The sequence below is a fragment of the Alligator mississippiensis genome, chromosome 11, assembly GCF_030867095.1.
Source record: "Alligator mississippiensis isolate rAllMis1 chromosome 11, rAllMis1, whole genome shotgun sequence".
Lineage (NCBI taxonomy): Eukaryota > Metazoa > Chordata > Crocodylia > Alligatoridae > Alligator > Alligator mississippiensis.
In genome coordinates, this window is record NC_081834.1 from 23072189 (window position 1) to 23099059 (window position 26871).

A 26871-nucleotide genomic window follows, 5' to 3' on the forward strand; every position below is an offset into this window, starting at 1 on the left:
GTAGATTTGCACCATATATACTAACCAAAGTAGATGTACACACATGTACACACACGTATGTATAGCACAAGCTTTTGTGAGCTCGTGCTCACTTCATCAGATCTGTGATGTGCACAAAGCTGTGTATAAGACAGAAATGGAAATACAGACGCAGAAGGGAGGGGCAGAGAAGAAGAGGGGAGGAGCAAGGTGTTGGGCAGTGCTGGGAGAAGCAATATCTGCTTTGATTCCACTGACTGGGACGCCCACCTTAGGGATCTGGAGCAGCGATTCCTACAATTAGAAATACATCTCCAAAACTGTAGCCACTAAAATCAACAAAGCCAGACTTAAACCTCATTCTGACCTGCTATAATTCCAACCTGAGGACAAGGACAATGGAGTCCCTCTGGTCATCACCTAGAGCAGGGGTTCCCAACCTTTTTAGATCACAGACCAGTAAACCGCAGACTGGAAGTGACCATGGACCAGCAAACTGAGGACTGGCAAACTGCAGTCCGGAAGTGACCGGCATACTGCGGAGCGGCAGTCAACCCTTTTTTATACTCAGTAACTAAGATAAGCTTGGTATGTGTTATTTTTTCATTTGATGGTTTTTTTTCATTGATTTCATTTGATTTGGCTGCAAAGGGTTGGCTGCCATTCCACAGGAGGGTTGGCTGCCAGACCAGAAGTCCGTAAGTGACCAGCATACTGCAGAGTGATATACTAAGTATAAAAAAGGGCTGGCTGCCACTCCACAGTATGCCGGTCACTTCTGGACTGGCAACCAACCCTCCTGCAGACCAGCAACCAACCCTTTGTGGACCCGTACCAGGCCGTGGACTGGGAATCTCTGCCAGAGCCCCCTGGCTTGAACACCCGAGACACATCATTAATGACCTCCAACCCCTCCTGGAAAAGGATGTCCATCTCAAAGCAGTTACAGGGGAAAAACCTGTCCTGGCTAACAGACAGGACCCCAACCTCAGCATTTCTCAAGCAACAGGCTACCTAACTCCCAGTCTCACTGAAGCACTAGGCCTTGTAATGGACCCAGATGTCTTCTGTGCCCCAACATCAATATAGCCATATCATAAATACAGATTATAACACCCAGACTTATTTTCATACCAGTATTTATTATGGAAATGCAGGAGCAGCTGAAGACAGCACACATTTCAGATATTCAGACACACTACTTGGCAGTCCCCGTGACTGGGGTAGTATGTAGAAGGAGATACAATAATTTAACCCCTAACCAAAAGTATTCACCAAGCCTTACAGAATTTAAATGAGTATTTTTCAAAAGTTTGAGTATTGAAAAAGTAAAATAACTCTGGTATTATTTAGATGTTACAATAAAGCTATTTAACCTGTGGAAAGCATAAGCTTACTTATATGCCTGTGACACTCTTGAGTACTATATATATATATATATATATATATATTTATTTATTTTAGAAGCAATAAAAATTCTTGCTCTATGTACTTTTCATATATCACTCTGCATGCTAGTAAATACCAAAGGTGGTTTCATCTTTAAATTCACAAATGCTGTTACGTGAAATTAAAGAAATACTATAGCAAAATATTGCAAACATTGCTTTGTCATGCCTTCATATGACCAATGTTTAAATTAACTGAATTAAGTTAAAACCTCTTAAATATATTGCAGCAACTGAAATCTGTCCTTGCACACAGGAATTCTATACCTTACTAATATTACATTTGAATACTTAAGTTCTAACACCTGATTAGTAAATCATCATCAGGATCAACCTGGGTTTTTTTCTAGGGTGTTGTTACTTCAATTATTCTCACAGGGCACTATAGCAAATCAATAAAAAGTTATCTGCTGTATGCTGTGTGTGGGTGTCCTACTGTACAGACCAAAGAGGTGGCATTGTTCCTGCTTCCAAAGAGTGTATACATCAAATGAAAAAAAATAAGAACACATACAGAGAAACCAGGCTGCATCTGGTAACAGGATTCACCACAGGAGCTGGATTTACTCACCAAGTAGTCTGCACATACAGAGGGAGCTGGACTAGAGACTGGGACCTCAGGAGGTCATCCAGTCCAAACCCCTGCTCAAAGCAGGGCCTTCCCCAAGTATAACAACCTCTTAAAAAATTTAAAAAAAGTAGTCACCAAGGATGGTCATACCAGAAACTTATACATGTTTAGAGCACAGTCCTGCAAACATTGCCTACTGCCCACTGACTCAGCTTTGTGACAAACAGAGCTCATACAGAGTGGTTGCAGAAGGGGACCCTTTCCTGTCTCTCTTGGTTCTTTTCTGACACCCACCACTGTGGCAAATGAGCACCTCCCAAAGGGCCAAAATGTCTAAGTGAGATATGCTAGGGTTCTCCTGACTGGCTGCACATCAGAATGTTAAAGGGGAAACAAGCAGGATGGTCTGTAGAAACTCAGAATTTCCATGATATATAGTGCTGGTAAGTTCTTATTAAAAACTCTATTTCAGTTATGTTTCCTAACACACTTTCAGATTACTACCTTTGCTTCAGATACAACAGGCCTTAAGTCAGACCTAAAACAACATCATTCCCTTGTGAGAATCCAGAATGGGCCAAAACAGAACCCCAGAGCTGAACTCCCTGGAATTTTATTATGTGGAATTGAAACCTTCTGGAAAACTAAGTGCCCTAGTCCCAACTCTCCTTGGAACAGCTCTCTGGTATGTGCCTGTCTATAAAACCATAATACAGACATCTGAGAAACAAAGCAGCCTGTCAGTGAAAAGGAGAACCTTAGTTTGCTGAAGAGCTTCCTTACATTTATACCAGAACTTTTCCCAAGTTCAGAGGAGCAATTTGTATTGATTTTTGTTTAAACTGTTGTAGGAAAACCTTCCATTTGCTATTGCTACATTCTCTTGAGGGCACAAAACATTATTTACTTGCTGTTATTAAAGAAGACTACTTTAATGGAAGGGATGATGCCACAGGAAACGAGGCTGGGTGAAGACTGCTGTAAAATAAATCCATCAGATGAAAGCAATGAGAAGAACTCTTATGAAACAGAGCTCACTTGTGAGAGGAGATGGCACCATAAAAGTTATACCATAACAGCTGTTGCCCCATTTTCTACCTGAGTGGCAGTCTGTCATTGATCCTGAAGCACCAATATAGATTTCTGTTACTGTCTCAGTGACATTCTGGCTCCAAAACCATAAGGCCACTTTAGTATCCAGCTCTCATCCTTCGCAGAAATGCAACAGAAAAGGAACAATATTGGGTAAAGGACAACAGAAGTTATAGGCTGGAACACAAGTTACTCTTACAATTGGTGTCCTGATTTCACAGCTGTTTAAAAAGAGTACTCTGTCTTTAAGCTCCAGTCGCAGGACTGAGTAACAAAAGTTTGCTCTTCATTTAGTCTTTGATGGACAATTGGCAAATCCTTCTTTTTTTTTTATTACACTCTTGTTAGAAAGCCAAGTTTGAAACTACTGGGGATTTGTATAGTTTCCAGTGCATATGGAGAGGGGGTAAAGGGAAATGTTACTTGAAAGAGATACTTGGTGTCTAGCATCAGCTGTGGCATATCTTCTCGATTATTTAGCATGGCCTGAAATCAGAACAGAGAGGGTCAGGGAAAAGGTCTGTTTCAGAAACAAAGTAACAGAAGACAATTTTGTTACTGTAATTCTAAATTATTTCTAAATTATTTGCTTTCACATCATTCTTTTCTTGTCCCTTACACAGGAGAGCAGTAATTGTATCATGCTTTGAAAGGAAGTCTAGTATGAACACTTAGGAAAGTAAAGAGTGTGTGGAAAAGCCACTGTAACTTGAATGCATAAGTGGAAACAATTTATGGATCTTACCTGTACTTTACGAACAAATGCTGGGGCCACTCTTTTCTCAAAGTCATCTATAGGAGTGTATGAATTGAGGATCTTTACTATCTGTATAAATTAAGACAGACTTGCTTAATGTTTGCAATCCATGACACAAAAGAGTAATAGATTCAAGTGAAAAGGCATGAACATTATGTCTTCATCGGTATTTAACTGACTGAAGTCACAGTAAGCATTTTTTTTTTAAAGAGGTAGATTTTTCCCCCCCCAGGAAAGTAGTGAATGTTACGAGTGTGATACCTGCTAAAGCTTAAGTCCAAAGAAAAGGAAAGGATCCTGGAGAACAGAGAAGAGGACAGAACTGAGAGCAAACCTAGACATGGAACAAGGTGAACAGGCAGCCATGACAGAACAAGACAGAGAAGCTGAATATTCAAACAAAGAAATCAAGACTCACAGCCTAGAGTGGGATATAGTGGGCTGGAGCACTTGGAGATGTTGTATACACAAAGTGGAAGGCTGGAGAGCTCTGTCAAAAAACAGAGAATGACAGTAGAAAATGACACAGTTCATCACCTGCACAGTGGACAGGGATGTACAGCATTCACATATTTCCTTGGCATCATCATCTGTGATCTTGTTGACCTGAAGGAGCCAGGCTGCCTGAGAGAGAGGCTCCAGGGTGTCCTTGGCAGTGCTGTTCTGCAAATTCTTTTCTTTAAGCCATTCTTCTAAGTAGCTGATATTGCATCTGGAGTTAGGGCATAAATAAGCATAGAATTGTCAGCTTCCCCTCACAAACTAGTCAGGCTAAACTAACCCAGTAATGAATGACGATAAAGAAACACTGGAGGATAAAGGAACACACGACTGTCTGGTTAAAATTCATACACATTAGGTAAAAAATGATATATAGTTACCTAAGATTATTAAAGAAATTAAAATCATTTAAAAAATCTAGTTTAAATTTGCACCATTTTATCCTGTTTATTTTCTGCATTTCATATAGACTGCACTAGAAAAGATGACTCCCCAGTTTCACCGCTATGTGTAGCCCTATCCTATCAGGAGGTTGCAACAGTACTCAAAATTCCTTTCCAACTTAACTCTTGCAGTTCTTTTGACAGCAAAGAGCTGATGATCATTGCACCATTTGGGTCAAGTTCTTTTGAGTGATGATCTAGAGCAGGGGTTTTCAACCAGAGGTACACGTACCCCTGGGGTATTTGTGATAGCCTCCAGCGGTACTCAGCAGCAGGGGACCCTCCCCCTGTCGACTGGCTGCTGGGGGAACCCCATTCCCCCCTCGATTGGTCACTGGGGGGATCCCCCCCTTCTGGTCTGGCTGCTGGGGGACTCCTGCTTTTTCAACCAGCTGCCAGGGGTACACTGACCAAAAAAAGATTGAAAACCCCTGATCTAGGGTAAACATCTCCATCTTTGCCATTTCCCTGAGTCATCCAGAAAAACCCTCTCACTACTGACTTTCTTTTGTTCAGCCTCCAAACTATCTAGTGCAGGGATTCTAAACAAGAGTATTGCAACACCCTGGGGTGCCTTGAGAACCTTTCAAGGGGGCTAGAGTGCCAAGCAATGTTAGCACTGTTACATGTGCAAACGAGCTCCACAAGATAAACCCAGAGATTTCAAGTATAATTTACAGTGTTAAAAACATTCTGACCAAGTTTTCGTCTTTCTGAGTTTTTTTGCAACAGAGAGCTGCACTAATATTTTTCTGTAGTAAAAAAAAAAAAGTGAAAAGTAAGAGCTGGCATTTTCCAAGTGGTGCCTTGAGCCTAAAAAGGATGAGAACCACTCGTTTAATGGCCTGCAAATTAACTGTTTCTCTTTTGCAAAAAGTAAGATCTATATTCTCTTCAATGCACATGTTAACAAGGAACTGTGGAGGCTCAGGACAAATCCTCAATGGTTTTGTCCTGATGCCTGTCTAATCAGTAAGTAAAGGAATTCTGCTTCTCTCTGTTTGCTAGTTGGGGAATATTGTTTCTGCTTTATGCAATAAAATCCACTATGATACATTTATATGCACGAACTTGTATAATAAAATCTCTAGACATATCCCAGGGGGAAAGACAACAAAGTCTCCAGATTTGAGCATGTGGCCTTTCAACCTGCTGTGAATGATATTTATTTTGTACTTCACGTAAAGCATAAATTTAAATGGTCATAAGTACCATAATATGGAGTATTTTGAGATGAGAAAATTCAGAGATAGGACAGTCCTTGTCCAACTAGAGAGTCAGAACTGGTTGTCACCTCCAACTGGAATATTTACAGGGCATCAAATAACATAATGAACAGCACTACAATGTAGTAAACAATCCTCTCTCTCAAGTGAGTACTTGCTGAAACTTTATTGGCTTTACCTTATCTGCATTCCTTTCCTACAAGAGCACATGTCCTTGCGGAGGAAGAGACTATTGAGGGTGACAGCTCCAATGAGAAAGAAAAGCTGTTTCACTGCCTGCTTTAGAAGCTCAGAGTCCAAGCCATTCTGGCACATCGTGCTATAAAAATAGCTGAGTTGTTGCAGGATAGAAGTCATTGTGTAGGCATCTGTGTCATCTATACTAGAAGAACGTTTACGGAATCCTGTTGGTTTTAAGCCAGAAATTCCCTGAAGACTTTCGTATTCAAGCATGCCTGGCACTGAAAAGACAATAGGAAAACCAAAAAAAATTAAAGCTTGTTGGTACTCTAGTAATGATGGAGAAAGAGCATGTGTATGAAAATTATGGGCATGCATGTTTTCATGATAAATCTCAAGGCCCTGTTATCTCAGTGTGGTATTCCAAAATGGATGGAAGGCAATGTTATCTGCCCCATGCAGCATCCCCGCCTCCTTCTCTGGATGTATCACTGCAATTTGTTACGTAGCAAACTAAAATACATCGGATGCATTTTACTTTGCTACATACGAAGTCATTTAACATGAAATACACTGCCGCACATGTACACCATGATGAAATTAAAACATAATACGCCACCACAGGTGTAAACAGTGAGGTCATTAAGATGGTGAAAAAGGGCAATTAAACTGCTTAAAAGTCCAATTTCATCATGTGTACAAGCTCCTGTAACTTCCAGAAGCCATTTCTTGCCATCTGTTGTTAACATTTTGGTGAGAGGTAAAAGTCTGCATTACAACAACCTTAAATTAAAAAGGGTTTTGTGGTATCACAAATAATTAGAGAAGGACAAGAAAAAAAAGCCACTGTGTAACAACAGAATTGCAGCAGTCCTCAAGAAGAAAATCTGAAACCTACATTGAAAACAGCAATACAGAAATGGAACACACTGCTGCTTCATAACTGGTTGCCTGTAAGTCCAGTTGGAATAGAGTCAGGATAGAGAACTGCAGGGCAAATGAAGAAGGGGAGACTTGGAAGGCAGGTGTTCCTTAAGGAGTCCCCCCACCTGTAGGAAAATGATACTAACCAAGCCTCCTTCAACCCTCTCAAGCATTTTTAACATGTTTAATTTCTACATCTTTGATTCCACTCCCAGTAACTTTCTGCATTCCAGGGGCCTGCTCCACACTGGGAAAAACTGCTGTAAGGGATAATGCATTTTCAAAACTTCTGGTGATATTCCAGTCAATAAAACTCTGTGTAAAAAATACACATATGTATATATAAATACAAATGTATATACACACGCACATGGAGTGTGTACATACCTGTATTATAAACAGCATTTGTGCATGTAGGTTGGACAGCACTTTTACCTGTCCCTGTGTTCACATACAAGATTTATTCAAATACCTAAGAAGCTATCAGTGGATTTATTTTCACTGAATTTTTTTCTTCCCTCTTACCTATCATTGGCTGAATGTTGTTCTCCATTACAATGATGAATTGGTGATAGATATGAATGGCCAAGTCACTAAGTATCTGTCTGTACTCTGAAAGATCAAAATGCTTCAAACAGTTCTTATTCTGACGGGGAGTGTTGTGCTTCATGAACTCCTGAAAGCACATTTTAAACTGATAAATACTAAAAATCATCAGTACCAATACATTTTAAAGTGCTGTATGTGAACTAGATAAGCAAATTCTGTATGCAAACAGATACAAAATAAGTCAAAACTAATTAGTAGTTACTACTAGTCCTGAACATTATACACATATATTTCTAGTACTGCTCACTTGGTATGCTGCAATGCCTGCTGAGGCCAAAAGAAAGACCGACACAGATTTTAAGGGATTTGGATCAAGCTCTAGATTCACATGAAATGCATGAAATTCATTCTTCCCTGCTTTGGAGAAAAGTTAAAAGGCGTCTATTCATGACTGTAAAATGTTCTGGGTCTTGTATTTTGTATAAAGCGAGCTTCCACTTCAGAACTCTGGATTAAAATACGTCTCTCCCAAAGAATACTTAGTTCATTATAGAGCTACTTTAAAGGAGCAAACTTGCACCCAAGCCTGGAACTACTGTCTAGGATCAAACCTACCTCCAGGTCTGCAGTGGAATTGTGGAAAAAAACCCCACTGCGCTACTTTCAGTTGACATTGCCTCTTTCCTACTGCTTCAATAGCTTAGTGAACAAAATGGCCACAAGGGGGAGTCCAGTGGTGTCCATACAGGTCTTCCAAGAGTGTTGTGTGTATGCATGGGGGGGGCAGGGGGAAAGTGGCACTTTAATGAGAGCAGCTCTGAGAGTCGCTTTAACTAAAGTGCCCGGAGTGTTACGTGTATCAATGTCCCTGTCTTGCAAAATGGTGAGGGAGATGCTTTAAAGCTCACTGAACAAGCTTTAGTTAAAGTGCCCTAGCCGCCATTTGTCAGCATGGGGACACTGATCCATATGACGCCGAAGCGCACTAAATACCATGCTCCAGCAGAGTCTGCTCCTAAGTCCTGTAATTACAGCACATCGGAGCAGCTTCATATAACTGCCTCAGCAGTTTATATAATCACATACATTGAGTTCTAAAATCATTGTTTTTAATTTGCAGTGGTGAAGGCGAATACTGCCTTTAGATAGAATCCATATGGGTTTATATCTTTCTCCCGTCAAATATGCTTAGAATTTGGGGTTCATACTAACCCAGAAGTGGGCAATTATTTTGACTGGAGAACCACTTAATGACTTCTGGTGAGCTGTAGAAGGCCACAAGGGTAGCCCCACCTCTTGGCAGGTGCCCCACCCCCTCATTGCCATCCTGGGACCGGAAATCCCACCCCTAACCCCTGACTTCTGCCACCAGAAATCACATCCCTCCCCTTCCCCAGAAGTACTCCTTTTGGAAGGCGGGTTTGCCACCTTGGAACCAGAAAAACAGTAACTCGTATACTAAAAATTGAACATCTACTATAGCATATTGTAATTTTATTTAAAAAATGAGTTTTGTCCTGATTTGTGTGTGTTTGCATAGTGTATCTAGAGGTAATTGCATCATAGTTCACAATAAAATCTTACTCTTGTATACTGTGTGGGGGTATGCATGTGTGAGATTTGTGGATGGGTGTGAAGGCGTGTGGGTCTTGTTGGGGGTCTATGGGAGGTGTGGCATTTGTGGTGGGGGGAGTTCTGGGAATGTGTGAGGGTGGGTATGGGGTGTGTGTGGACTTCAGCACCATGCACCCCCACCTCCCCACCTGGCATGGTGCACAGCCCCTGCTGCTGGCAGCAGCTGGCAGCAGGCCCTTGAGGCGCTTTGGCCTACAGCAAGCAGAGCCCCCTGGCGACACATGCTTCCAGCTGAATCCTAGGAGCTGCACATGGCGGCACAGAGCCACTCTGGCTTGGCCCGCTGGTACACTTCTTCAAGCCAGACTGGGCTGGCTCAGTGCCATCACATGGGGCTCCCAGCACTACAGGCAGGAGCCACACGCCATTGGGCCGGGTTGGCGCTGTGCCTCCATTTGGGGTTTCCAGCACTCCAGCAGGGAGCTGCATGTGGAGGCATGGAGCTGCCCAGCCTGATGGTGCACAGACCGGGAGCCACGGGGAGTTGTAAGCCATAGGGCCAGGTCGGCTCCATGCCTCCATGTGCAGCTTCCCACTGGAGTGCTGGAAGCCTCATGTGGAGGCATGGAGCTGGCCCAGCCTGATGGCGCACAGCTCCCAGCTGCTGTGCCAGAAGCCCCATATGCTGGCAGGGGGCCAGTCTGGTCTGGTTCGAAGGCACATGCCAGTGGGCCAGGCCGGGTGGGCTCCATGCTGCCATATGCAGTTCCCAGGATTCAGTTGGAGCCACATGCCACCAGGGGGCTCTGCCTGCATTAGACCAGGAGTGCCCAGAGGGCCTGCCACTGCCGGCAGGGACTGTGCACCATGGCAGCAGGGTCCATACCCACACACAAGTCCCACCCCCACCCACCCCTCCTGCAGGCAGGATCTCCCCTCCCCACTCACCAGCTGTCCAGTCATGCACCATAGTGCTTGGTGCCTTCACATGGGGTTCCCAGATGGAGTGCCAGACGCCCCACAGAGCCCACTCGATGCAGTGGTGCACAACCTCTAAAAGCCTCCTCTCCTCCAGCTGGTTTTCAGCAGGCAGCCTTGGGCCAGTACTAATTGTTTTTTGGAGGGGCCCCGTGGGCCAGACAGAATGGCCTGGTGGGCTGGATCAGGCCTACATTCTGCCTGCCCCTCTGCTAACCACAGAACTCAAAATGAAACAGCTGAAAAAAATAATCTTCATCTGGTTTTCACACTGAACCAAAGTAAAACTGAATATTTTATTACTCTTTCCTGGGGTTTCTTCTTTGATTGCATTCTAAATTTTAATCTTCCTCAGTTATCAAATGGCAACAATATCTGCCTGAAGCAGTAACAATTGAGTGAAAGAAAGGGTGACAATTATTTTTGATACAAATAACTGCTCTTCTGAGAACCTATTTATATTAAACTGAAGATGAAACTAAGCAGCACTCCCAAGGTAAGTTTCTTTCTTTTGCTTTAAATAATATTTTAGCGTTCTAACATTTTCTTAGGCTCTTTTGGAATATTAGGTCAATTCCATTTTATTACACATGTAAGCCAACATCACAACTATTAAAGAATTTGAATTTCAAATAAATGAGTTTCAGATATTTCAGTGAAACAGCCTGGCTGATGACTCCTGTCCAATTTGGTTAGGAAGTTAAATGAAATTATATAAAACAGAAAGTAATGAAACGATTCCTACCTCTTCCCCACTATACTGTTTCAGACTGTTAAGGAAATAGTATGTATTGGAGAGCCAAAAAGACATCATTTCAAAATCTTCAATATGTTCCTAAACAATGATAAGCAAAATCTTTTAAACAAATATAATCCTTAAAATCAAAAGAAGGTTAGTACAATAGTCTCATGCTACAGCAAAGGAACTTGACAGAGTCTCTGAAGTACTCTATACTTCAGTAATGAAATCTTCTCATTTCCACGTCACAACATACTTAGAATTATTTAAATGTAATAGTACCATGGGGTGGCTAGACAATGTGGATGAGACATGTTTAAAAGAGGCTTAAAAACAGTACTGCAAGAATGGGGGGCTTCACTACAAAAAACTGTATATAAAGACAACTGAAAGTAAACTATTTAAAGGGGCCCATCTGAAATTCAGAAGCAGAGCCTACACAAGTCATAGCTGTAGGTAAATATGGTTTTTGTTAGCAAGTTAATTACATGCTTTTCTTAGGATGTAATCAATACAGAGGCATGAACAGTAACATGAACTGGTTTGTAAATAAGTTGACAACACATCCCTACTGCAAACCTGGTTGCATAAATTGTGGTTTGCTCACACCTCTGTTGGAAAAAGAACCAGGATTTTGCTTTACTGAATCACAAATTCACAATATAATATTGAAAGAATGACATGGCTGACTTTATAGGACATATGAATCAACAGACTGCTGATCCTGGCTTATAGCATGGCTTCATCAGTGGACTGATCTTCTAGGATTTAAATGCATTAAGTGCTTTGTTAACAAGAACCATTTTAAAAAGCTAGTACACTCTTCAAACATAATGCAAATACCACCTAATATTCCACACAAAAGAATCCAGAATCAAACACACACATTAAACAATTTTTGCTGCTTTCAGCAATTTTTACTCTGGCTGAAAACATGGGCAACCTTAACATATTTAGCAACTGGTTTTTTAGATATCCAGTAAAGTATAACCTCATAAATCTGGCAAGCTGGGGACCTAGCACCTGCCGAAAATTTGAAAATTCTGGATTTCTGAATGAGTGAGGCTGGGGCTGGGAAAGGGGCTGGGGGAAGGGTGCGGCACAGCAGGCAGGTGGCATCCTCGGCTCCCAGGGCTGCAGCAGGGAGCAAAGTGGAAGGAACTGTAAGTGGGTGCAGGGTTTGGGGGTGTGGCTCTTACTGCTACATGCACCCCAGAAGGGCTGCAGGCTCTTCCCAGGAGTGTGCCAGATGACAGCAGGCTGCCACCTGCCCCAAGCACTGGGAAGAACCTTGGTGCCGCAACTGGCTCCAGCCTGCAGTGGCAGCCTGCTCTCTGGTGTGTAGATCCAGGGGCACATGCCCCCCAGGAAGAACCCAGCACAGCCCCATAGCCCTCCTGTGGTGCACATAGCAGCAGGAGCTGTGCCCCCTGCCCTGCACTCCGCACCCACTTACAGTTCCCTCCACTGTGCTCCCTGCTGCAGCCCCGGGAGCCGACGATGCCACCTGCCTGCAGTGCCGGGTTTTTGAGAATTCCAGAATTTTGAGTGCTGGATTTATGAGGTTATACTGTATTCAGAAAAATTATGGCTCAACCTCATCAACCGTCTGGGACAAACAATCATCATGTGTGTACTGAGCTCAGAGCAGCACAAGAAGCATGTAGCACTACTGCAGTGCTACTATCGTTAAAATATGACCAACAATAATCTTCCTAATAGATGAAAACTCAAGTGTTTTTCCAGGCATCAAGTGTGCACATTCTATACTTTTTAGATGCATTGACAATGAAACCTACAAAACAGCAAAGTGCACAAGAAATATTTTTACCTTAATAACTTGCTTGATCCCATTAATGGTTATGTTCATGAAAGATTTCAGCATATCAGCATCATTGAGATAGTCTGCATATCTCACACACATAAACAGGATGTGAGCTGGAAGACCTGGTATCATATTTACTACCACACCACGTGGCTTTAGATCTGTGTAAAACAGAGTCATTGGGCAGTCACTATTTATAAGAAAATACAGCAATCCCATCTAGTTATTATTCAAAAGGTAAATGGCTTAAATTAATTAAACACAGTATGAAATCACACTCAATAACCAAATTATGAATTGATTATGATACCATATCTTCCCATTTACGGTATTTCATATATAAGTAATATAAGCTTTGCAGGGCCACAGAGGAAATTCTGTGATAGTTTATAGAGTACAATGTCTCTTGTAAGTGGATACTAATAGCAATTCAATAGGTCAGAAAAGACAAATGATATTTCCAGGCAATAGAGATATCAACCATTCTTGCATATTTGTTAATGGGAGCAGTGAAGATCATGGGAAATTAAAAGCTTAAAGCAAGGATATAGGTTTTATGGTAAGATTTAAAGGTTGGAAATTATTCAGGAGGAAGGAAAAAGGTCATGAAGGAAGACATAAGTGAAAGTGCAACCCTTAGAGTAGAGAAAGTTAGGGAAGGAAATGGGTTCATACCCATTGACCGAAAGGGGTCAATGCTGTGGGACAACAATGGGTCAAGCCCACACAATACAGATCACAACTAGATGTTATATCCACACCACGGATGGATGAGAAAAGATAAGCCAGGGGGTGAGGACTAGATATGAGACTGATAACTTACAAAGTAGACCTGGAATCAAAAGAAATTCAGGGTCCTGGAGTACTTCTGAGATGTCTAGTTTCAGAAATGAACAAAGATGAAGAAAGATAGTGGAGTCAGATTGAAACGCCAATAAAGCACTTCTGCCCTTGAAACATGAATCAACCATTAATAGAAGTATGAAGCCCCTAGGAGTAATGTTAGAGTTGAGAGAGAAGGGAGGTAAGATCAGAGTTAATAACGAGATAAATGAAACACAAAAAGTTGGAATTTATTTAACGCTCTATAACTAAATATAATTAAAACACTACTGAAATACCAAGAATTAGATTTTGAACAATTCTTCCTTCATCTTCCTTTTTGTATTCCATCATTCCAATGTATTCTTTAGGTGCTGCTGGCACATGCAGTTCATTGGCTGTCAAACACAAAAATACTGTTACTTGTAGGTAAATGTTACAACAAATTATTAGAGAGCTGCAGTTCTTACTGTAACAAATACAGCGTAGTTCCCATTTGCAAAAATACCTTCAGCTTATGGGTCCAATTATTATTGGCAAACACTTCCCCACAGAAAAAAAAATCTTACTGACTTCACTACTTGCAATACAAAGACAGAAAGACACTAGTTACATATCTTAATATTAGTCAAGAATGGGCTAAAAAATGGAAGAAATTATGACATTTTGAATTTCAAAACACTGTGACCAACACACATTCTCATTCTTACACTATGCCATCCATTCAAAATTATTTTAAACTGTATGAAGTAAGTCCTACCCTTTTCAATAGTTTTGGTAAGAGTCTTGATCTGATCCTCCAGTTTCTTTATCATCCTGTCTTTCATGTCTAGCTTTTCTTCAAGCTCCTACAAAATCAAACAAAACGAGTCAATGAATCTGTAACTACCTATAGTTCTTTAAACAATGCCTTCCACTTCTGTATGTAATTTTGTACCTGTGCACTGGGGGTGGGGGAGGGTAGGAATACTAGTATCCAGTGATAGCTCATGGAGGCAATGCACATTAATCAAACAGAACAGAGGGACTGCATGGAAAGCTCACACAACAGTGGCATGTTTGCCATTTAGGAATGGTGGCCTGGATCTGCTGTAGCAGCAATAGGGTCGTGACCTTGTCCCTTTCCCCATTCAGATGTCTAAAGCTGCTGCTGGCTTTAGAGCTCCTCATTTTTTGTACAGGCACAATACAAGGAGGGAACATATGCCCGGCCCAATATAGACCTGGAACAACCCCTGCCCATTCTCTTGTCCCTTTGTACATTTGTGCAGTGCAGGGAAGTGTCTAGTTCATACCCCACAATCTTGGATTTCTTTTCCTACTAACCCTCTGCTATGGATTCTGAAGAGAACTTTGCTTCCTCACCATGTTTTCCACAGCAAGGCGAGATGCCTCCTGCCTCTTTATTTCATTTTCATGTTGTTTCTTTAAGTGATTGTTTGTCTCCTGAATTTCTTGGCTTGTGGCAATCAGCTTTTCTTTTTCTTTTGTGTATATTTCATTCTCAGCTTCCAGTTTTCTAGAAATCACAAAAAGGTCTTATTCTTTTCTTATCCTTCTTCCCACAAGGTACAATATTGCTAAACAACAGGTTAAGTGTTCTTTCCCTCTGGGGCACCTATCAAGTTACCAGAAGTACTTTCCCACAGAGTCCCCCAGGAATGTATAGTGATTCTTAAATAAAATTCCAGCACTTAAAGATTTAAATTGTGTTTGGCCATCCAAACTGTGGCATGATATCCATATTTCTCAAATACTGTATTTACTCACTTCTAAGACAAAGTTTTTTTCCCATTTAACAGGGCGGGCCCCTTGTCTTAGAATAGATTACAAGGGTGGTGGGCCAGCAGGTGGTTGCTCTGGCTTGGGCTCCAGCCCCTATCTGGACTTGGGGCTGTAGCTGCAACTGCTACCTGCTCCCCTCACCCACCACCTCTACAGTCCTTCATCTCCTCCCATCCCCACTGCCTCTGTTCCCCACCTGCCCCCTTACCCTTGGTCAGTGCCAGCAGACTGTGCACACTGCAGCCTAGGGCACTGAGCACGGCCCCAGCCCAGCCCACTGCAGCAGCCTGAAGCCTGCACAGCTGCTAGCGGGCTGTGCTGGAGCTGTGCTCAGTGCCCTAGGTTAAAAAGGGACAGAGCCCACTGGCACAGTGTAAGGGTAAGGGGTGGGGGGGAGAATAGGAAGCAAAGGCTGGTGGGGAGGGAGAAAGAGGGAGCAGAAGTTGGGGGGAGATGCAGGAGGGGGAGCAGAGACAGAAGGGGCTAGAGGCTGGGGTGGTCAGGAAGGGAACAGAGGTGGCAAGCACAAGTAGGGGGAACTCCTTGACTTTCCTATACCACCTGCCTGCCCCCCTGCAGTGGGGAGGATGAATTCAAGACAGTCCTCTAATAATTATATTCTATACATGGAAAATTATAACAAATTAATACATTTTCCATCTATAGAATCTAATGGGGGGGGGGGGGGGGGAAATCATCTTACATTCAAGTAAATAGGGTAGTTGTTTTTTTTTTAAGCAAAACAACCCCAACAACGATAACAAAAAACACCACCGAAATAAATACCACTCACCTCCTTGGGGTTCCTTCCTTTGATAGATTATGATGCAACTGTTCAGATATTCCTTCCATTTTTCCTGTGATAATTTAACAACAAAAAAATCAAAACAAAAAACCCAAAACAAACCCACACAACAAAATCCACATAGGGGAGCAGCTTCTTGCCTATGTTAGCACTTTATTATGTTAGAGGATTATGTTATAATACTAGAACATTAGTATTTATAAGGAAGTATGAATCGCTTCCTATTTCATCTACTGAAATTGGATTACAAAGCAAATATTGTATTAAAAAGTCCTTTCCTTACATAGCAACAACTTGATATTAGTTCCAGTATACAATGGGAGTTGAATTCACATAAAAGGTACAGAACTGAACACTACATGGTAAATACCATAGAGTATCAGAGCAATTTGCAGTGAATATGGCATGTAATTAAAAGTTAAATAACTGATTATTTCTACCAATAGTACTCCAATATGATTACTAAATGGCCCAGTCATTTGTGGCACTACTACAGCAATTACATTTAGCAATGAAGCCTCACACAAATGAAAAACCTTTGCTGGGTACTATGTAACTTATGCACGGGGGAAACTAGGAAATCTTTCATTACTGTAGGCAAAATCATGAGGGGAACTGTCTACTGGCCATTTGTGACTAGATTACAGATCATTAAGGTATACTTATGGAGCACAAAGTAGTGCTGCACAGAGACTCAGTCTAGCTCTGAATGAGCTAGCTGGGGTTCTAAAAACAATCTAGCTATGCGGGTGCACTGCTCTGTCCAGGCTACTTGCTAACACAGCTTTAATGCTTTTCATACCTGCTTAGTGCAAAGATCACACAAAAATAAACTGTACTAACACCTTACATTTTCTTTATATAGTTTCACATTTTATTAACAAGGGAAAAATACAAAACCTGAGTTAACAAAATGTTATGCTTGAGATTTTAAAAGCCAAAACCCTGAAATTCATTTTAGTAAGCTTCAGGCTTACATTGAGTGCTTGCAAGCCTGGGCCCCACATGGGTACTTTCTTTACCTTTCATCTTTGCAGTCTGTTCTTGAAAGCGGTTTTCAAGATCCATCTTTTGGTTTTGCAGTTCAGAAATCTGCTGTTTAAGGTCTGGGATCACCTTTAAAGAGAAAAAAACCCATGAATAATTTAATTTCTAAATACTTCACTGACATATATGTCCAGTCTTTGGACTCGTAAGTGATGTTTGTAATTTACTAGCTACTTGTTGTGTATACAACTGCCCTCTAGTGGACACAGTATCAAACCTGATCCAACATGTATAAAGAGGATATAAGACTTAAAAGTCAATTGACATATAACAGAGAAAGAACCCCCTTTAGCTTACTTACTAGAGGTCTGTGCTATTTAAGCTAGAGATCTGGAATACTATCTAATAATGTGAAGGATCTATGAGGATACTGATGGCTATGTATATGCAACTACAGAGGATATCATTATGGACTGGGGCTGGACTCGATGATCTTTTGAGGTCCCTTCTAGCCATAATGTCTATGAATCTATGACTACCTCCAACTATTGGATTTGAACCTTTTTTTAACTTTGCTGTTCAAATAGCTGTTACAATGAAAAAGTTCACAACTTCCACATAAAACAACAAAACAAACTTCTGCCCATCTGTTCCAGGTACATGTTACACATTGGACAGCACTTTTCAAAACTAATAGTGGGAAAACCCCACTGTTTTGCCTACAAGTCACATCTGAATTGTTTCCTAAATATCATTTCAGTATGATAGTGATTGCTTGGTATATACATCTGTAACACAGTAAGGTCAGCATGCAGTATAGTATGTCGCAATTCTGTTTTATTTGGCTCAGCACTGGGAAAAATGTTATATTAATAGCTTAATAGCTATTTATTGTTTTAATAGTTTAATGAAGACCATTAACAAGTATGATTGATAGACAAGATAAATCTTTTAAGGGTATTAAAAGAAAAAAAATTTGTCTAGTACTACTTGAATCTTACCATGTTTTCTGATGTTAGCCTGCTGACTTCGAGCCGAATACTGTCATTTATGTCATTTTCCTCCCTAAATAACTTTTGTAAATGGTTAATTTCTTGACTGAGATGTTCAACTTTAAAGTTCAAAGCTTCAATCTCTTTTTCATAAATGTCTTTCTGAGACTGGAAATGACTTTCCAATACTCTGTTAAAAAAGAAAAATGGAAACTACAGGTACATATAATCTTGGTGCTTTCCCTTATGGTTAAAATCAAACCAAAGTAATAACAAGACACTATGTTAGCATCCAGTTATATCTGGCGAGCGCACAATCTGTACCTCCATGGAACTTGTGTAAGCACAAGATATCCCAAAATATACATTTTGTTTCATATTATGAGGGGTTAGTTTGGGTAGTTTTAGCCGTACAGGGTGCTGACAGACATGGGGAACAAAAAACCCCAGAACTGCATTCTACTGAAAGCAGCAGCCCGTTACTTCGACTTGGTTCTGCAGCATCTGTAGATATCAGGTGCTTCAGTAGTGCTTTTTGATGCTTTTAGCTAAGGCTGATTCAATCAACTACTAGAATTAAGCACCAAAAAGTCCCCACTAAAGCATCTAATCTCTACAGACAATGAGAAAGTGGGTGCAACTAATGCACTGCCTCTTTTGGGCATGTGCTGGGCTCAGTGTGGGAGCATGCCAAGTTAAAGTAAAGCACTGTTTGTTTGTTTTTTCCATGTCTGTAAGCAGCCTTGAATATTCAGTTCAAAACTGTTCAATTTTCTCATTTGTCCTCATCTCAGCACTCATGCAATGTACTATTTAAGTCTTTAAGGAATGGGGATTTCCTTTAACAACCTTAGAACCTCTTAAGACAGACATGCAGACACACAAAATCAGAGAAAGTAACCAATTTGAGGTGGATTAAAGTGTAAGAAAGCCCTAATTACATTCACTGTGGTTTCCGCCCAATACATATGGGTCTGACAAGTAACAATGCAGTTTTTGTTGAAACTTGGTCATAATTCTTTCCCTTTTCTACCTGCACAGTCCTAAATAGGATCTGTGTGACTAATTTAAAACAGAAAATGCTCTCTTGCATACAGTATGTCCACCATAAGAGTATGAGCACCTTATACCCAGTGGCTTTTATAGTGAATGGTCTCATCTCCTACCAAAAAATGAGCATTTATACGGATTTTCTCATGCAGCTCCATAAAAACTCCTCTATTAAAAACACCCGGAGGGGGTTTCAGTGCTTGCTCTGCATAGAATACTGCTGTAAACTGTAGTTGCCTCAATGTTTATAATGTCCAATTCTGCAAGTCTTACATAAGTAATCCTTTATTCATGCTGCCCTACAGTTCTGGTGCAGCTCAGGCTGCTGCTCAGGTCTTTCCCTTTTAGATCTCTATGCTCTTAATTTTGTCCCAGGCAATGTTTCATTTCTAAGCCTCCCTGATTCATTTCCTCAGTGTAGAATTTTTCAATTATACGCAAATGGGACCATGCAACCCAAATGCCCAAGGTCCCCTCAACTCAAATTTTTAGGTAACCTTTCCCAGACCTCCAATATTGTGAGCAATCTAGTTAACAGCATTCATATGACAGCTGAAGAAACTTTATGAGGAGTCCAGAAACCAAAAGCTTCTTAACTTTAGATGGCACAAAAAATAGGCAGATCTAGACAATATAATGCATATATACATGCATTTCCCTGCCTTGGTTTCTTCAGCACTCAAGTGTTCTTTACACTTAGGTCAAAGCCTTCAAAAGGAGTTTAGGATTTCCTTCTTCTTTTGGGTCAATGAGCTTCTATGCAGACAGTTTCTTTGCATCATAGCTGCCCCAAAATTAAACTGGAGTCCTTTGCTATGAAAAACTGACATTCTGTTTCTGTCTTCTGTCCCAGCTTTCTATATCTCTATGAGTCCTTCTGAAGTCTCCCAAGTTTCCCAGCCCTACACCATTTTAAATCTCATGGATCTTTTTCTGAAGAAATTCCATTGCTCCAAACCCCATCTCTTCAGACAAACTTGGCAGGAGTGGTATTCCCAAGCTTCAGCATCCAACTATCTAAAGGTACTACAACCCTAACCAGTTATTTGACAATGTTTGGTTGTGTGTTATACTACGTTTTCAACTACTTTTAAGATAAGCCATATTACTGCCCCTTGCTGTCTCCTCTGAACCCCAGAGCAAAATGATGAATATGTATTACATGATTAAGCTAACCTTGTTGCTTTTTTCAGGCCCTCGTAAGCAAACCAAATTTCTCCATCTTCATTTAAGTGTTCCAAATCTTCTGTAGAGAGCCTACAATGCACAACAACAACTGCAGATGACTAAAGAAATTATGTTTCTTAAAATCTCTGAAGTCTGCTTTATTTAACTCCCCCCCCGAAAAAAAAAAACCTAGGAAAATAATCAATAGGTTACCTGCTTCTTACATCTTCTAAGTCATAGCTGTCAAGGAGTTGTTTTGCAACTTCTGACATTTTCTCTGAAAATAAAGTTTCTTTTTAGATTTTAGATTACCTGTGTCCCAGGAAAAATCAAATCAGCCTTTTTAAAAAAATCAGGTTCTATGCTTGGGACAAATAGATTTAATTGGGAAATTCAATCCAGAGGCTTTGTTGAACCCCTTGATACTTGTGGATATCTAGAAAAAAGCAGCTTTGGCAAATGAACCCATGATTTGCCCTTTCTGTCAAAGGTCAGCAGTATATGTTAATGAGGGCTGCATCATCAAGACATCTGGTATTGCATCTAGTGCAAAATGGCAGCACAATTATACAATGGTGTTTATCACAAAGGCCACAATTCAACAGAGTACCTAAGCTCATTCCTAACTTTAAGCAACAAGTAGTCCTTTTGACTGTAATGAAACTACTTGTGTATTTAAAGCTAAGCACATATCTAAAATTACCTTGCTGAATTAGGACTAGAGAGTGTATCTACGTTCTGTGAATTGTACTGGATACTTATTTCTAAGTGAAGATTAAATTGTAAGTTTGGGTTAGTTTAAAGCACTGAATGGTATGAATGGTGTTTTGGAAGGACCTTTTCTTTCCTTCTCTCCCCCAGTGCAACTGAACACCTGAGCTAACAGCACCCACATTTAAATGGGAGGGAGTAGAAAGTATTGTTCCCAGTGAGAAGGTCTTTGTATTAACACTCAGTGTTCATGCTGCAAGACTCACCTTGTTGCCTCTGGCTCTCTCTTAAGGAGGAAGATGTGACTGATGATATGTAGTTCATTCTAGTTGGGAAGGGGCTTTGGGACTTTTTAAATGGTCTGAGACAGTTTTGATCTCTACTTGTGCTTTTCTAAAGTACCTTAAAAACCTGACAGGCACCACTGAACAAATACAGGATGAGGCAATTAAATGTTATGCTGCTCTTGCAAATTCCCCGAGTTGGACAGTAAGCAAACTACCTCTCATCTCTCGCTTCTGGGATTGGGCCTGCTTTTCCACATCAATTTTCTGTGCCTGAAGCAGTTCAATTTCTTTTTGCAATTCAGGTATTATCTGAAATAGACATTGTCTTGATTAGAATTTTTTTTTTTTTTTTTTTTAGAACGAGACAAAATTGAATAAGATAAAGATGGATGACAGATGGTCCAGATATAAATTAAATCATATGGAATATTATGATTTAGAGCTGCTTGATCAACATTTTACAAGACAATGTTCTATTTAGGTCAGCACTCTCTTAAACATTCCTCTAAATGGGAGAACAGAAATTTAAGATTTGACATAGCCATATATAGTTATATAGTCTAAGCAATAATATTTGACACTAAAAAAAAGATTTTGTTGTTGCTGCTGTTTTTCAGCAGAAACAAAGTTTACAAATGAGACTAGATTACATTTAGAAAACACCTGCCTAAGAAAGCAGTACCTTATTCCATATGGAAATTCATACATTTTAATGGACAACTGCTTAAGCTCCAGTTTCAGTCCTTCAGGAGGCACAGTGCTCACTGTGTAAGGGAACCATGATGTAACAAATGTTCTTTTGTACAGGGCAATAAATTATGACTCTTTTCTAAAGTCTGACATTATATTGCGAGACTTTTCTTCAAGTGCAATTTTCATACTTTACTTCCAATAAATTCACTAAGTAGCTGACATTTAAAAAAAATAAAAGTAACAGTATTTTTTGTTTTTTCTGTACTAAAGTCAAAAGTTAAAACATGCTATTATGACATCATACAGATTCAACAACTAAAAGTTGTTTTAAATCATGTTATAGATAAATCTACCCAGCAAAAATAGAATTTTCTCATCCACTCTTTGTTTTATGTAATGAAGATTCTGACTGGAATGGCTCATCTCAGCACTGTTTGCTGGATGCATTTACTTGCCTGCAACTGTTTTGTAAGCTGTCCTGCTTCCATTTTTAAGCCATCCTGAATAATAAGTTCTTGCTGAATTTGATGCTGTAGTTGAATTTTCTCTTCTCTGAGAGTCTTAATTTCCTCCTTCAGTGATTCAATTTCTTTTTCATAGTCTTGCTTCTGATTTTGGAAGTTTTTCTCTAGTATTCTACTCAGAATCAGAGAGAAAATGCATTTTATATTTTTTCATCTCTTTGGTTTGTTTGTTTTATTTTTGACTGGCAGCTTTAGAGACTGAAAAATGTTTTAATGAGAGAAGAGTTAGGCCTATACTGACCCCTTGTGAAAATAATTCCACCTAGATTCTTAGAACTATCTACAGAATTGATCAGTGAAACCCCCTGGCCTCCTTCCCCCACTGCCCACCTAGATATAGGAGACCTGAGGTAAAGGGCTCAGAAGTATAACATTCCCTATGCCAATTCTTGAACTATGCTCATTTCAAGAATCCCTGTGCTTTTTGGTAGCTTCCTCTGAGACTCAGGGGGAGCAAGGGGAGAACCAGAGTGGCTTCTAAGACAATAGGGTAGTGGGGAAAATGGAAACCTGGAGAAAGGTCACATAACTTATTTCAACCTGACCTGCAGCTTGACTCAGATACATCTAAAAAGAACCAGCTTTTGGAGACAGTGAGTATTTCTTGCATTTAAGGGAAATTTTTTATTTGGTACCTTAAGCCCTATAACTTATGCCCAGAGGTGGTATTCAAAAACATCTGGTTCATCTGGTTGTGTGACATGAAATCTATGAACCAGATGTTTTTGAATACCACCTCTGTGGGCATAAGTTATAGGGCTTAGATTCATAAGGTCTGTTTTCAAGCAACAATAATTCAAAGCATCATAAATTGTGAAAAAGCAGAGTTTTGTTCCACAAATGCAATACTGTACGGAAGGAAGCGTTTTCTATTATCAAGCAAATACCCATTATTTCTTTGAATGTATAGATGAGCTGCTAAAGAGAATAAGAAGGAAAACTGGTTGTGGACACAGTACATTTATAACCTGTTTCCCCAAGACCAATCTTCTCTTCTGTCCTCCACTTGATTTATGTGGCTATAATCTGCTTCCCCAAAACTATATTAAACTGCATCTCCAGAGAGATTGTTATGATTAGAATCTCTTCTTGATGGTCAAAAGATTGAAACAGAACACAGTTCTAGAAGCAAAAGGATTCCAGTTCTACAGTATAATTTCCTACATGTGACTGGCCCATTTTCAAGTTTTTATCCTCATCTTTGTGGAATCGTAATTTCCTACTAAAATAAATATATACTGGCCATGTCTACACATGCACCTAACTGCAGAGTAGACTAATTAGCTATGGAGCATCACCATCTACATGTGCAACGGTTTTACGTAAAATAAACTAATTAATGTCACTGTAAGATAGTATTGGTGGGGACAGTAGAGAAAACCCTCGCTATTCATGGGTTTGGCATTCGTGAATGCCGAACCCGCATTTTAAATACACTTTATACACTTACAGGAGCTCCTTAGGAGCTCTGCACTTGCTGCCACTGCGCTCCCACCACTGCACTCCCACTGCTGGAGCCGTGCCCTCCAGCCCTTCCCCCGCCCCCCAGCTGCCGGGGGCACTGCTTTCATGAACACAGTACCTTATTCGCGGATTTTGCCATTCACAGGGCATATTGAGAACATATCCCCCATGAATGGCAAGGGTCACCTGTACTATCTAACGATGGGGGAATTTACTGCATACGTAGACACTGACCACGGGCATATATTGCTGCAGTCTCAGACACATGTATACATGCTGTGACACATTGTGTGACACGTGTAATTGCACGTGTAGACGCAACCACTGCTATAAATCCTGGAGTACTAAGAGATGCATATTCTTATGCATAATACATTTATTTATATTACAAGGAAAAAAAAGGCTGAGAGAGTAAGAAAAATGTAGGTTTAAAATATCTAAATTATATTTCATACATTCTTTGTTTTTCTTCTTTTTGTACATCAGCAAACAGTTGTCTGGTAAGGTCATCCATTTTATCTGTGAAAAAATAATTCCATATCTGAAAGTTGTTTCATATGACAATGAAGTAATTAAAAATGAAGAATATAATTTTTTGTTATAGTAACCAGTTTGGATACTTTAGTTTAGAATTAAACTCTTTCATATCACATACAATCACACTAATCTTGAGAAGTATCACTATAGAATAAGCATGTTCTGCAACATAAAAATACTCCTAATTCTAAAATATACTTAATGATTTTGATCCCATGCTCTACTCGTTGAAGTAAACTGGGATACTTCAAAACAACTGATCAAGATAATCAAGGAAAGGCAAGAGTTCTGAAGAAAATGCTTATGCTCTTTCAGAGACAGTAGACATGGATGAGAGGAGAGCATCTGTTACTACATAGACAAGGGGTGGGCAAAATGTGGCCCACAGGCTGGATGCGGCCCACCAGTCCATTCTATCCGGCTCATGGGGCCCCTAAAAAACTTAGAAAATTAATATTTATCTGCCCCTGGCTGCCTGTCATGTGCCCCTGATGGCTTGCCAAAACTCAGTAAGAGGGCCTCTGCCCAAATAATTGGATGGAGGATGGGAGTCACCTCCAAGGAGGATTATTCTGCACTGGTCCAGTCCTGTAGGGAGCATACCAGGAAAGCCAAGGCTGCAACTGAACTCCAGCTAGCTTTGAGCATCAAGGACAATAAAAAGTCCTTTTTCAGATATGTGGGGAGCCGGAGGAAAAGCAGGGGCACCGTTGGACCCCTGCTGAACCAGATAGGGCAACTGACAACTGACGCCCAGGAAAAAGCCAACCTATTAAATAGGTACTTTGCGTCGGTCTTTCATCAGTCCCATGGGATGCCCATGCCTGCTATGGGACAGGGAAGTCCAGGTGAGGGTGATCCCCTGCCCTCCATTGATGCTGACTTCATGAAGGAACATCTTGAGAAGCTGGATACCTTCAAGTCGGCCGGCCCTGACAATCTTCACCCCAGGGTACTCAAGGAGCTGGTGAGCATCATAGCCCAGCCTGTAGCACGGATCTTTGAAAACTCTGGTGTAGTGCCCGAAGACTGGAAGGCCAACGTGGTGCCTATCTTCAAGAAAGGGAAGAAAGTGGATCCGGCTAACTATAGGCCCATCAGCCTGACTTCTATCCCGGGGAAGATCTTAGAAAAGTTTATTAAAGAGGCCATCCTTAATGGACTGGCCGACGCCAACATCTTAAGGGATAGCCAACACGGGTTTGTTGTGGGTAGGTCTTGCTTGACCAATCTCATTTCCTTCTACGACCAGGTGACCTACCACCTGGACAAGGGAGAAGAGATTGATGTCATATATCTTGACTTCAAAAAAGCCTTCGATCTGGTGTCCCATGATCGCCTCTTGGAGAAACTGGCCAATTGTCACCTTGGGTCCTCCATGATCCACTGGCTGGAAAATTGGCTCCGGGGTCGGACCCAGAGGGTAGTAATTGATGGAAGTCACTCATCGTGGTGTCCTGTGACCAGTGGGGTCCCCCAAGGCTCTGTCCTTGGACCCATACTGTTCAACATCTTCATTAATGATGTGGACACTGGAGTCAGAAGCGGACTGGCCAAGTTTGCCGATGACACCAAACTTTGGGGCAAAGCATCCACACCAGAAGACAGGCGGGTGATCCAGGCTGACCTGGACAGGCTCAGCAAGTGGGCGGACGAGAATCTGATGGTGTTCAACGCCGATAAATGCAAGGTTCTCCACCTTGGGAAGAAAAACCCGCAACATCCTTATAGGCTCAGCAGTGCTATGTTGGCTAGCACTATGCAAGAAAGAGACTTGGGGGTCATCATTGACCACAAGATGAACATGAGCCTGCAGTGCGATGCTGCTGCTAGTAAAGTGACCAAAACGCTGGCTTGCATCCATAGATGCTTCTCAAGCAAATCCCGGGACGTCATTCTCCCCCTGTACTCGGCCTTAGTGAGGCCGCAGCTGGAGTACTGCGTCGTTTTGGGCTCCACAATTCAAAAAGGATGTGGAGAAGCTTGAGAGAGTCCAGAGAAGAGCCACGTGCATGATCAGAGGTCAGGGAAGCAGACCCTACGATGACAGGCTGAGAGCCCTGGGGCTCTTTAGCCTGGAAAGCGCAGGCTCAGGGGTGATCTGATGGCCACCTATAAGTTTATCAGGGGTGACCACCAGTATCTGGGGGAACGTTTGTTCACCAGAGCATCCCAAGGGATGACGACTAGGTCGAATGGTCATAAACTACTACAAGACCGTTTCAGGCTGGACATAAGGAAGAATTTCTTTACTGTCCGA

General features: G+C 41.1%; 1 protein-coding gene across 1 annotated transcript in view; it reads right to left on the bottom strand.

The window, feature by feature from the left end:
• Window positions 1-1101: 1101 nt before the first annotated feature.
• MYO5C (myosin VC) overlaps window positions 1102-26871 on the bottom strand; it is a 67449-nt gene continuing 41679 nt past the window's right edge. Inside the window, exons 24-41 of the mRNA XM_014605954.3 lie at window positions 24530-24593; window positions 22542-22722; window positions 21609-21702; window positions 20609-20672; window positions 20405-20485; window positions 18188-18368; window positions 17222-17315; window positions 16188-16251; window positions 14975-15128; window positions 14370-14457; window positions 13909-14007; window positions 12794-12948; window positions 10969-11058; window positions 7647-7797; window positions 6196-6478; window positions 4385-4559; window positions 3836-3916; window positions 1102-3576 (exon numbers count right to left, since the gene is read on the bottom strand). Coding sequence (XP_014461440.1) covers window positions 3424-3576; window positions 3836-3916; window positions 4385-4559; window positions 6196-6478; window positions 7647-7797; window positions 10969-11058; window positions 12794-12948; window positions 13909-14007; window positions 14370-14457; window positions 14975-15128; window positions 16188-16251; window positions 17222-17315; window positions 18188-18368; window positions 20405-20485; window positions 20609-20672; window positions 21609-21702; window positions 22542-22722; window positions 24530-24593 — 2252 coding nt within the window. The 3' untranslated portion in view covers window positions 1102-3423. The remainder of the gene's footprint in view (window positions 3577-3835; window positions 3917-4384; window positions 4560-6195; window positions 6479-7646; window positions 7798-10968; window positions 11059-12793; window positions 12949-13908; window positions 14008-14369; window positions 14458-14974; window positions 15129-16187; window positions 16252-17221; window positions 17316-18187; window positions 18369-20404; window positions 20486-20608; window positions 20673-21608; window positions 21703-22541; window positions 22723-24529; window positions 24594-26871) is intronic.